The sequence below is a fragment of the Phlebotomus papatasi genome, chromosome 3, assembly GCF_024763615.1.
Source record: "Phlebotomus papatasi isolate M1 chromosome 3, Ppap_2.1, whole genome shotgun sequence".
Classification (NCBI taxonomy): domain Eukaryota; kingdom Metazoa; phylum Arthropoda; class Insecta; order Diptera; family Psychodidae; genus Phlebotomus; species Phlebotomus papatasi.
In genome coordinates, this window is record NC_077224.1 from 4,229,800 (window position 1) to 4,243,684 (window position 13,885).

The 13,885-nt window shown below is 32.5% G+C and overlaps 2 protein-coding genes across 2 annotated transcripts in view; one reads left to right on the forward strand and one right to left on the reverse strand.

The window, feature by feature from the left end:
* LOC129806475 (GTPase-activating protein skywalker) overlaps nt 1-13,885 on the forward strand; it is a 341,214-nt gene that overhangs the window by 240,421 nt on the left and 86,908 nt on the right. The gene's annotated exons all lie outside the window — the stretch shown is intronic.
* LOC129806480 (putative fatty acyl-CoA reductase CG5065) lies at nt 3-13,338 on the reverse strand. Its single transcript, XM_055855116.1, has 4 exons — nt 12,755-13,338; nt 11,568-12,167; nt 5,048-5,356; nt 3-748 (listed from the first exon to the last, which is right to left on the reverse strand). The coding sequence occupies exons 2-4, from the start codon at nt 12,161-12,163 to the stop codon at nt 118-120; spliced, it is 1,536 nt and encodes a 511-aa protein (XP_055711091.1). The 5' UTR covers nt 12,164-12,167; nt 12,755-13,338; the 3' UTR covers nt 3-117.

Consider the following 13,885-nt stretch of genomic DNA (forward strand, 5'->3'; position numbering starts at 1 on the left):
AATTTCCATTCCATTTTTTTTTATATTTAGTGGATCGCCACGCAACTTTCATTTTGATTTGTATAAAAAAAAGAATAAACAATTCATAACATAAAACATAAATCAAAAAATTTCTTTTCAATTCATGTACTGTGCGACATTTTTATTAGTGAGACGCAGCAAAAGCGGAATGATGTCCAGCCTAACAATCAAGAAGTATGCAAAGCAACTGTAGACTATACTCTTCAGTACCCTATCGAGAATCCTCATTCGCTGAAATCTCAGCCTAGCCTTGGGCAGATCTTCATCCTTCTCATGCATCAGGTATCTCCTTGTGCCCAAAATGGCCATGCTAAAGTAATTCCGGACATCAGTATTTATCTCATAGTTGAACTGAAAGGCCTTCAGATCGCAATCCTGCAGTCCCTCATTCAGCGAATAGAGATTCTTATTCTGGAATGTCCATGTGTTCAGCACAAAATACGCCAGAGCCTGATTGGCCTGATAAATTCGTCTCTGGAGGCGCAGGATAAAAGGTTTCTTCCCACTCAGTTTCAGGGCTGTGTCAATGATAATGGCCGGGAGGACGTGCAACAGTATCACTTTTACATAGTTATAGGCCTTCCAATTGGTCACACTGCCTCCAGGAGCCCACAGAGTCTGATCGAAGGGCCATTGCGGTGAGAGATCTTTGCCCAGATTCACCACTTCGTTGAATGTCGTTGGTCTCACATCGGATGTTGAACAGTTGTAAATGGGCAAAAGATCGCTAAAAAAAACAATTTATCAAATTTATTTGCAATCCCTGTGGGATAGTTTTGAATCCCAATGCAATATTTTTGAATCCCAATGGGAATATGAGTAATACCAATGGAATATTTGGAATCCCAATGGGAATATTAGCAATCCCAATGAAGTATTTTTGAATCCCAATGGAATATTTAGATTACCAATGGAATATTTAGAATCCCAATGGGAATATTAGCAATCCCAATGGAATATTAGCAATCCCAATGGAATATTTTTGAATCCCAATGAAAATGTTAGCAATCCCAATGGAGTATTTAGAATTCCAATGGAAATATTAGCAATCCCAATGGAATATTTTTGAATCCCAATGGGAATATTAGCAATCCCAGTGGAGTATTTAGAATCCCAATGAAATATTTTTGAATCCCAATGGGAATATTAGCAATCCCAATGGAATATTTTTGAATCCCAATAAAATATTTTTCAATCCCAATGGGAATATTAGCAATCCCAATGGAATATTTAGAATCTCAATGAGAATATTTAGAATCCCAATGGATTATTTTTCAATCCCAAAGGAATATTTAGGATCCCAATGGGAATAATAGTAATCGCAATGGGAATATTAGCAATCCCAATGGAGTATTTAGAATTCCAATGAAATATTTAGAATCCCAATGGGAATATTAGCAATCCCAATGGAATATTTTTGAATCCCAATAAAATATTTTTCAATCCCAATGGGAATATTAGCAATCCCAATGGAATATTTAGAATCTCAATGAGAATATTTAGAATCCCAATGGATTATTTTTCAATCCCAATAGAATATTTAGAATCCCAATGGAATATTTTTGAATCCCAATGGGAGTATTAGCAATCCCAATGGAATATTTAGAATCATAATGGAATATTTTTGAATCCCAATGAGAATATTAGGAATCCCAATGGAATATTTAGAATCCCAAATGAGAATATTTGCACTCCATCTGGAAGTTTACATTCTGATTCTGAATGGAATTGTTTATAATTTCAATAGATGTTTATAATGCCAATTCCAATGGTTATTTTTTTTTTAATTTGAATGGAATTATGTGCAATCTCAGCAATCCTGATGGATATTTACAATCCCAATTCCAATGGTATTTTTTTTAGAATTTGACTAGAATTATTTGCAATCTCAATAGAAATTTGGAAATTCAAAGGAATATTTGTGTATCCCAATGAAATTGTTTGCAATCCCCAATGGGCTATTTTTGAATCCCAATGGATTATTTTTCAATCCCTCTGGAGGTTTACATTCTGATTCTGAATGGGGTTATTTACAATTGCAATAGAAGTTTATAATCCCAATGGTTATTTTTTAGAATTGTAATGGAATTATTTGCAATCCCGGCAATCCCAATGGATATTTACAATCCCAATTCCAATGTTTTTTTTTTTTAGAATTTGAGTAGGATTATTTCCAACTAATTAGTTAGAAAAAAAATCAATGAATTATTTAATAAAAAATGTGAATGGAATTACTTGCAATCCCAAAGGAATATTTGGGTATCCTAATGAGATTGTTTGCAATCCCAATGAGCTATTTTAGAATCCCAATGGATTGTTTACAATCCCACTGGGAATATTAGCAATCCCAATGGAATATTTAGAATCCCAATAAGAATATTTGAACTCCTTCTGGAAGTTTACATTCTGATTCTGAATAAGATTATTTAAATTGCAATAGAAGTTTATAATCCTAATCCCAATGGTTATTTTTTTTAGAATTTAAATGGAATTATTTATCCCAATTCCAATGGTTTTTTAGAGTTCGACTAGAAAGAATTATTTGCAATCTCAATAGAAGTTTGGAAATTTAATGAAATATTTAAAATGCAATTAAAATGAATTATTTGCAATGCCAAGGGAATATTTTTGAATCCCAATGAGAAAATTTTCAATCCCATTGGAATATTTTGATTCCCAATATGGAACATTTTGATTCTGAATGGAATTACTCATAATTTCAATAGAAGTTTACAATCCTAATACCAAAATAGTCATTTTTCAGAATTTTAATGGAATTGTTTGCAATCTCGCTAGAGAATCACTTTGAAATATTTTCTAAGATTTTAATTGAATAATAAATTTACAATCCCAATGGAATATTATAGAATCCCAATGGGACATTTTGAATCCCCATGGTAAAATTTTCAATCCCAATGAGAATATTTGCAATCTATATGGAAGTTTACATTCTGATTATGCATGGGATTGTTTATAATTGCAATAGAAGCTTATAATCCCAATCCTAATAGTTATTTTTTTTTTAATTCGAGTGGGATTATTTGCAATCCCAATGGGATATTTGGGTATCCCAATGAGATTGTTTGCAATCCCAATGAAATATATTTAAATCCAAATGAGAAAGTGTTCAATCCCAATGGAGTATTTCGAATCCCAATGGAATTTTATGCAGAATCCGCAAGAAATATTTCAAAATCGAAGTGGTCAAAAGTAATTTATATAACGTCAAAATTACGTGTTATGCCCAATGCACAATAAGTTTTGTTTTGTAAATATGTTTTTGACCTTTCAATGAGAGTGAGTGAGGCTTAGATCTAGTCATCTCCTTCTCTCTTATAGGGAATTTTGAAAACATGTTTATAAACAAAAGTTATTGCACGTTGGGCATTAGCGGGAAAGGATAAAACCTAGCTAGGTCTAGCTTCTTATTTATTAAATTTTATTTTACAAAAAAGATTTTGTTTTTTTAATTAACATAGAGTGAGGGTGGAAGTTAAATAAGTTACACGTGTAAGTTATTAAGCCAGAAGTTCTATGGCTTAATTGAAAGAAATCTTATGCGCGATGAAAATTTTCTGGGTGCATAAAGCCATTTCACACGGTTTCAAGCCAGTCTCTTAAGAACTGCCCCAAATTTATTGATCCCAATATCGATTAAACGGTTATAAAAAAAATTGGTTTACCGCTTTATTCTCGAAACGGTTTTAAACCCAGTTTTCAGGGGCAAAATCAGATTTAAACAGTTTCTTTCAACAAATTTGTATGTTAAACCGTACATCAAAGTTTAAGGTTTGAGAAATTGCTTAAAATGCAATGTTCTTATCCTAATTTTGAAATCGTATAAAGGGCTAGACGACGGTGGTAAAACCGTAAAACTGAGCTAGGTCTTTTAGGACAATCCAGTTCGTTCAAGTACGAGTGTATTCGCTGCGCAAAAAAAGGAGAAAATTGTTGGAACGCTCCTAATCAAATTAAAAAAACTGACGCATAAGAAAGTAGAGGAATTAGTGACAAAAATCCTTAAAAAAAACAAACCAAGAACCACTGAGGAAGATACGGTAAGTGCCGAAAGCTCTGGTGAAATTGTGTGTTTGATTCTTAGGGTCTGATCAGCAGAATCCGACGTTCACCGGAACGACAGATTGTCCTAAAAAAAAACCTAGCTTAATTTTGAAACCGGTTATTAACCGGTTAACCGATTTTACAGTCTTACAAATCTCATTGGAATTACTACCCAAACCTTGCATGTTCTCGTTTTGACACGCATAGATCACAAGAATATCATATGCGCTAAAAATGTGTTTTCGTATACGTTCCGTTTCGTCCGTTCCATCAGTTTTTGGCAAATTTTGAGAAGATCATCAAATCGGTTCTCGTATGAAAATCAGTAAACATAATAAGAATAGACCAATACGAATAAATTAATACATTTCGTCGGTAAAGAATTTTATTGATCTAGATCTATAAAACTTATTCGAAAGTACTTTTGGGAAGTACTTTTAATCGCATAAGTCCGAGTATTTTGCAAAGCTTGAAATGGTTTGCCATCGTTTTTCATGTAAATAAACTTCGATTTATCAATTTTTTGCAATAATAGTTAAAATTTAGAATTGATCCCTTTACTCATTTCATTTTCTAAATCTTAATTCTTTCACAAATGAAGCACAATTACAAAAAAAAAGTTAATTGTGCCTCTCGGCTATAAATAAGTTATTCGGATTACACATAGACCCCACCTTGAACTTGACACTTTGGATTTCAAAAGTTAATTGTAAATTACAATTTGCAATAACTCAAAGTCAAATTCAACAATTTATAAATAGCATTCCTTCTCAGAATACTTTATCGCTGAAATTATCTGATAAGCCCGACATTAGTACCGCGTGATGCAAGAGATATCGATAAAATTATTATGCAATAATTTACAATGAATTCTTCAATGATTGAAGATCGATATCCTCAAACGGTTTTCGTTCAAAGATCACTTGGAAAAAAAAAGATCTAAAAATAAAGTGTGGAATCTTACAGTGGTTCTTGAGTGCCTCTCTTCCAAACGGCCGACAGCATGGCCCTCACAGCAATGTCCACGGGAGTGTAATCAGCCACATTGTCAGGATTGGAGTACAGTGTCCTGTTGATACCCAAGCCACAGCCCACCAGAAGCCCCACGGGACCATTGAAGTTATCAATCCATCCGGGCATTGGCTCTGACACGGCTGAGATGACAATTGACGGCCTAAAGATAATCACCGGCAGTTTCTCCTTGAAGTCATTGATTATCTGCTCGGCCAGAGACTTGGTGAATGTGTAAGTGTTTGGCTGGAAACTTGTGTACCTGGACACCGAAAGGGGGAAAAACCACACTTTTAATTGATACTTCGCTTGAGAAAATCAATTGTATTCAAATTTATTCATTTACGTCACTTTCATGATAGAATTGAAAAGGCATTTGCGAACATTATGAATTACTATTACGAAAAATAAAGAATCTTTTTCTAGTGTATTTTGAAAAGGTTGAAAATGCTTTTAGAAATAGATGTTGTCTTCAGTTTATTGAAATGGAAAAACACAAGATAATTTTTATGGTGTTCTCACTTGTAGAATTAAAACATGATTAACTTTTAATCACCTTCAATGGCAATTGATACCTCTTCCCAGAACATAAGAAATTCGCCTGATCACAGTTCTATATCGCAAAAATCTCATTTAGTATCTCTAACAAAATCAAAATTAATTGCTTACAAATTAATTAAAATACTAGAAGTAGGGTAAGATGGGGTAATTCGGAATCACGTCTATTTTGGAACTTTAAGATTTTCTTACATTTTCAGATGGTCAAAATGAAAAAGAAAACCACGAAAAAGTAGAGTAGGGGAATGCTTTGATGGTTCGCACATACGCGCTACCTTCGAACACATCATATTTCTCCCATATTCCTTTATGAATCTCACACATGGCTATATATTGTAATAGCTAGCCTTAAATCCCATCTTTCCTGAAAAAATTGAGAATCTAATCCTTTTTTCCTAGTTTCAGGAAGCAAAAAATAAAAACAGGTCCAAAACTGTAATTTTGCTGTGCAATACTTCAGACGATTGTGCACAATTAATATCACTTTTCTAAAAAACTACTATCACAGAGGGTAGAAGGGTTATTAGGGTTCAGATTTATGTAAAAATCTTTGAGACTGAAGAGGCACTTTTTGTGGGTGGAAGAAAATTCACAAACTTGACTCACATTCATCGATCGCACATAGAAGACATTGCTTCTTCGCACATTTTCCAGGAAACTTCATTTTGGATGTGATTCTCTCATATTCACATCTATTGTAATCTACCTATTTAATCCACCACTAAAAAGTAAACCTTAAAAACATTAAAGTTGATAAACAAGAAGTGATTTGACTCAAATAGACCGCAGTTGAGTAATTTTTAAGCAATTGTGCATTTCTTTGATATAAAAATATTTTTCAAGCTTGCACAAACTGAATGTGCAATGAAAGAATCACATCTACAATAAGCTCACACAGTTTACAACTGGTTTAATAATAGTGTGAAATCTGATAAATTAATTTTTTAATTGCGATCTGTGTAAAATTTCTCACTATTATAGTCATAAAAAATTTTCTACAATGTTTTGGAATTTAAAAACTGTTGAAAAATTCTAAAAATTACCACTATTATAGTATGATTATAGTTTTTAATATTATTATAGTGTGAAAAAATACACAATTTTATGGTATTTTTTGTCACATGATCAAAAATTAACACTATTATAGTTTGATCATAATTTTTCACACTATTATAGTGTGAAGCCTTGTGTATTTCAACCAAAGTTGTTGAATTTTTAAACAAAAGTTGTGTAAAAATTGTTGAATTTCCAATTAAGACTTATACTTCAGTCGAGATGCTTTTCATTGGACAAAAGTCATATAGAACATCAAATATTTATATGCATAATAAGTATATCGTGAAGATCCGAGCATCAGATGTAATCATTTCGCATTAGGGAGGATCCCGAGTACAGGAAAAAAACATTTCAAATGTATAAAAAGGCAAAAAAAACTTTAAAAAAATTACGAAATGAAAATTCAACAATTTTTGAGTTTACACACAAAAATTCACCAATTTTTAAATTCAACAACTCCAAATTCAACAACTTTAACTTAAACAATTTTAAATTAAACATTTTTTCCAAATTTAACACTATAATAGTGATGCGAAATATTACACACTATAATAGTGTTAATTTTTTTTACTGTGCAGTTTACATTAAGTTGGTTGCATGTTTTGACCATTTTGAATTACTCTTTTAAATGAGACAACAAACTTTTGATGAATCAAAAATGATTAACTAAACAATTATTTTTTACATGAAATAAAATTATAGGGAACACATTTGAAAAATTTGAAAAAGTATTTTTTTCTATCATTTTTTTTCATTTGTTTTCTCAAACATACATTAGGCAACAAACTATTGACACCCACTGTGTGTACATAGCACAGTGGGGTGCATTTCTAAACACCTCTGCTTAAACAGAATTTGTATCACGAGTAACCCATATCATAAGAATTTTTTCATACTTTCAAGCATTTCAATATTTTACTCTGTATTCTAATATAAATAAAAAAATATTAATAATACTCGAATAAACGCTGGCTAACATCGGAAGTTACCATGACGTTTTCAAAGACTACCAACTAAAACATTTTGATTTATTAAAGTGAAACCTACCTAAAAATAAATAAATTCCAAAATATATATGTACTCTTTTATTTTAATTTAAAAAAAATATGACCCTAAAAAAGTGAAGTGAAATAAACTCATGGATAATAAGCATATTCTATCTACAGGAAAGCAATCAAAATCGTGAGATCATTTGACTTCTTTGAGTTCGAGATGGTTTTTTGGTATTTGTAAAATTTAATGACAATTTTAAAATTCTTACATGTTATAAAAAACCCTGCTTTTTCAAAACCGGTGTTTTTTTTAGAATAAACTCAAAAAATATTTATAATATGCTCAGAATGCTCGGTTGTCGCAAATTATTAAAAAAAAAATTAGTAATATTAACAATACAAAATATTCGCAACATTCCTAAGGGATTCCTGGGACATAAGTTTTGAAACAAATCGAAAACTTCTGAATTTGCTATCTTTCATGATTAAAGAGAGGAAGGATGCTAAGTTTTACCACTTAATTTCATGAATCTTGTATTCAGTATTTTAATAAATTCGATTAAGAAGTAGAAAATAAAATATTATTTTTTTTTTGATTTTTTAAATATTTTTCTATCTTGTTGTTGGTTCACTCTCAATCGCTCTGTCTATACTGTGAACCTTCCAGTAAGCTTTATACGTTAAACGTTTTCTTAAGTAAGTCAAAAATTCTAATTGACCGGAAAACCCCGTACCAAGGGTCAAAAGCTTTGGAGAAAATTTGAGTTCTTTTCATTTAAAAAAAAAGAAGCTGCCTCTGATGAACACCGGAAGATCTGAATCCAAAATTAATCCGTCAGATGCCCTAACAAAAATATTTCATTTTAATTTCTGTTAATTAAATACTATACTGAACATTTCTAATCATTTTAGTATTATGTTCGGTTTTTTAATATTATATAAAAATATTGATAATATTTTAAAAATATATTTAAAAAAAACGAATCTTGCGTATCTCAGAAGTTCTCATAACGTGCCTAAAGTCCGAAAATCCAAAAGGAATTTGGCAAATATCAAAATTAAACTATTTATTTATTTTTTTAATAAATCTTATTTCATCCAAGCAAAAACGTTTTCTTGAAAAGAATTTTGACAAAGACGAAAAAACCAAAATCCCAAATGGTTCGAAATCCGGAATAGCCGAAAACTCGAAAAGACCGAATTTCCGAAAGCCAATATCCTAAATTCTTAAAATTATTATAGTTAGTCCCACGATAGTACCCACGCGTGTTGCAGGTAAATGGAATTTTTCTGTTTTGGGAAATTATTCTATAGGGGAGACTGGGGCAAAAGTCACAAATTGAAAAATTCAAAATTCAATATTTTCCAAGATAAATAAGACAGCGGCTTAAAATTTTTTCCAATTGATAGCCTCCATAGACCTTCTTCAATGTCGTAAGTTCCTTAGAATTTGAACAAGGAATTTAGAAAATAAAAAATATCGAAATTTTTAGCCCTAGTTTTGAAATATTTTCCGTGCATAAGATATCATTTATTAACTACTTATATTAAATTTGATGTACTGGTGAATATATCCCAAATTATCTGGATATTCTTTGAATGCGAATCCGCTATCTATTTTAGAATTTTACAAAGATTCTGTTCTCCAAAAAAAACGACCACTTTTCACTTAAAAACGACCACTTGGGGTAAAAAGTAACAAAAGCTATGGAGCAAAAAGCAACAAAAACCGAAACAATTTCTGATGTTTCACGGTGAAAAGAAACGTCATTATCATGTCTTCTCCGCCTTTTGTTTGCATTGGTCAAACGTTTTGCAGTATTTTGTGTATTTTTTGTAAAATAGCTTAAAATGCGGTTTTTTCGCTCAGATAGAGAAAACGGTGTTTTACAAAGGTGTAGAAGAGTAAATTTCATATGAAAATATGTAATCTGGGTATTTTACTTAAATTTACGGATCCGGTAATAAAGTGACTCAAAATGTGATAATATCTTGTGCCTGATACTATTTGCCACAGCATTTTTGAGAATAGTCACAAAATTACCTTTTAGAAATTGGCTCGATAAATGTATTTCTTACAAAATACAAGAAAATGACTTTCACAGAGTTGTAGAGCGGTAAATTTCCTCTAAAACTGTGCTAATTAGAAATTAAAAAAAAATAAAATATCCGTTTTGTTACTTTTTGCCCCAGTCTCTCCTATATAAATATTATCCTCCGTATAATACCGTCCCTTTCAGGATTTTGGCCTATCCGAGATTTTGAAAATTCGGAATTTTAGCTTTTGGGATTTCAACCTATTCGGAATTTTGTCCCTTCTGGGATTGTGACTTTTTAGGATTTTGGCTTTTTAGAATTTTGGCCTACCCGGTATTTTGAAAATTCGGTATTTTGGGTTTCGCGATTGCGATCTATTCCGGATTTTGGCTTTCGGGATTTTAGTTTTTGAGATTTCAACGCATTCGGAATTGTGCCACTTTGGGATTTTGGCTTTTCAGGATTTTCGTTTTCGAAATTTCGATATATTCATAATTTTGGCGTTCGGGATTTACGCCAGTAGGGGAAAGTTCCCATGCTTGATACTGTAAAATGATTTCCAAGGTTTGTGATTATTTTCTGAGTATCACACAGACCGAAGCGATTCTTCCACTGTGACAAAAAAATGTCTCACTTATTAGGTTCATAATCCAACCTCAAATAGTTCCTGGAAATCCTTAGATTTTCCGCAAGAAGAAAATGGAAATTCAGTGGCGATTTTTATACAAGTTGGGTCCGGGGCCTTCCTGTATAATAATTGATTCGACCATTCGGAGGCCCATTTTCACTGTAAAAATTTTACCGGATACAAAAAAATGCACATCAATATTTAGACGGAACTTTAATCTATCTGCTTAAATCGTTTGTAAGACTGGTTTATTAGTTTTAAAATCACTCTTATGTAATTTTACTAAGCCATTTATGACATTAGGGCGCTAGCGAAAACCATTTTTTCACTTTGAGTCCGTGAAAATGTCACTCTGCAACCTTAAAATTCAGGCAACAGGGTTGAAGGCTATGTCAATTGTCGATAAAATTGGAGGATTACAATAGTTGTAATTATGAAAGAATCACATCTAATGATATAGTTACCACATTTAAATTATCATTCATGGACCCTTCTTGAAATATAGGATGGACACGGGTAGAATTTCTGAATTTGTCACCACCCTCAAAAACAGTGTCCCCAAGTTAAAATATTTTTACATAAATATTAATACTGATGACCCCTCTATGTGCCTATGATAGTAGTTTTCCTGAACAGCGACATTAATTAAGAAATACTTATGAAATATTATGTATCGAAATTACAGTTTTGGACCCATTTTTAATTTTTGCTTCCTGAAACTAAGAAAAAAGAGCTGGGATCCTAATTTTTTTTTAGGAAATGTGAGTCTCAGGACCAGCCATTAAAATATATTGCTATGAGTCACAATTATTGATTAACGTAGGAAAAAAATTGTTATTATCAAGCTTGGATCGTATCAAGCATGGGCACTTTCCCCTACTACTCAAAGAATATTTTTGTAATACTCAAACGCATCCCTTAAAAACATAAAAATTTGTTCGAAGATAATTTAAGCGGAATAAATAAAGAATTTCATAAGAAACGCAGGTACACAACTTCAGAAAATTAATTCTCACAAACGATTGTTTTACCTTGATCTTGTGAAATCTATAATATTCCCTGAGGCAGATAATTAGCCGCACCTTAGAATTTTAAAATGTAATTAAATGATTAAGTAGAGAGATTTCCATTCTATTCCCAACGCTAACTTTCTAGACAATTTCTAGCGATCGAAAGAGGATTTGAACCAGGATGCTACTCACTTTGGTGCAAGAATATCAAGTAATTCTTTATCGTAGGTTTCTGCAATTTTAATAGCCTTCTCCCAGTCTGCATAGGGCGGGTAAATTTTCTCTTCAATATCATGCCAATCGGGATTGCAATAGGACGTCGAGACGTGCATCATCACCTTGAGATGCTGAAGTTTCTCGGCAAAACGACAAACTTCCCTTGTTCCCCTTGCATTCATTAGAATGGCATCTTTGAGGGGATCGTCAAATCTTACACTTGCCGCCACATGAAACACAATTGACACATTCTCCATCGCTCGGACATCATCCTCCGATATGCCCATTTGCAGGACACTTACATCACCCGCAACTGGAATGAGTTTGTCCAATTGTTCTGCCTTATCCCGACGAACCCGCTCAAAGACCGATTCCTCCTTCAGCAGAGCCAATCGCTCTGCAATACCACGATTTTTCTTTGGGCGCAGCAAAATGTAGATTTTTCCAACTCCTGGACAACAATACAAAATCTTCTCGATCAATGCCTTGCCCATAAATCCACTTCCGCCCGTGATGAAGATGTCCCGTCCCGCAAAAAATTGCGGGATTGTGGGCAAAGTGGTCACATCCATTGCTCTATACATGATGGAAGATTTTTTTTAATAACTTTTCACTTCCGTAAACAAAAACAAAAAAAGAAACTCTGAGATTCGCGATTTTCTCTTTTTAACAGAAATATCCCTCTTCCTTCAAGGAATTCTGACCAAATTGGTCTGATCAGAAACGCGATTTAACTTCGAATGATGTCCACGAGACAGGAGTGAACACAATAAGTCCCACAATATAAAGTTCATTGTATTTTTAGGTCTTTTTCTTCAATGATACATATTTAAATTGTCAGACGGTATAAATTGTTAATCGTCGCGGAGACAACTTTTTAAACTTGCAAATATATTAACCAAGTTACTTCAAAAGAATGACTTGTTGGAAAGGACAAAAAAAATACAGTTCCCATAACATTTAGGCTGCAAAATTACGAAATCAACAATTTCTATGACTCAAAATTTAATTTAAATTTTTCTTTTCTATTGTAAGCCTTCCCTTTGAACGTTAATCGCGCGTCTTTGGATCCTATACAAATTCCCACGTTAAAAAAAACCACTTTTGACCAGTAAAGAATACTACTACAAAAAATGATTAAGAACAAAAAATTGAAAACCAACCGATTTTTGGACGTTTTTTGCTATTCCTCTTCAAGATACAACTCTTTATTCCACAGCTTCTAATGCCTAGTGAGGCAGAGAAAAAACCCCAATAGATGTTCACACAGTCGTTTATTAGATCCAACTAAAGTCATGAAATATTATTTTTTCACATTTATTGAACACAGAGCGTCAGGTAAACATTCAATTATGAATCTATTAATTGCAATTCAAGCGTTCCCCGAAGCGTACGGCATTGTTTGACTTGGAAATGTGATAATAAAACAAAGTTAACATCCCAACGGAAATATTGTTATGTTTCTTTTTTCGGTTATAAGTCTCTCCTATTCTTTTCAATATTCGCCAATATTCGCACTTTTTATTTATGCTCACGCTGCTTTATGCCCAAAGAGTCTAAGCATTGTTCTTTTCTAATACAACGTATTTGCAAAAGGTGACAATTGCAAGTCAACATAACTCATGACACCTTTGGCCACGGGATTAAGTATATGACATCACTTATTTGATTTTTTCCCAACGGAAATAGTAAAAAAATAAGAATTAGATATGTAAGAACTTAATTAAAGTTGCAAATCTTAAAAAAAAAACCGAATGACACTGAAAGATGTGGTTGAAAATTTCAGTATGAAATTGTAAAGGTTGTCCAAAAAGTTCGTGATGTTTCCGTAGACTAATATAAATAATTAAGATATCACGGGGAGGTCGGTAGTGATTTCAAATAACCGGGTTTTTAGGATTGACGGTTAACCGGTTTTGGAAGGGTCTGAAACCGGTTAACCGGTTTAAAACCGGTTTCAAATTAACCCATTCCTTACCATGGTATTATACATCATACGCAAATTGAGTGATTTTTGATGATTTATTTCTCGGCAATTTTTATCCGAATTGCTGTCGGGAATAGATTTTTAGTAACGTTAGTTATTCAATTACTTGAGAAAAATAGTCCCACAGAGATGAAAATACACTTTGTTATTATTTTCTTGCTTCGCGAAAGGTCATGCAAAATTTTTGCTCAAAATGACGGACGGAAAATACGACATCCCGTCGAATTTGTTAAAATTGACCTCTCCTCTTTTCTGATTTGACTTCTAGTTGCCAATTGGTGTTCTTAGATAGTTACTCTATCTAAAA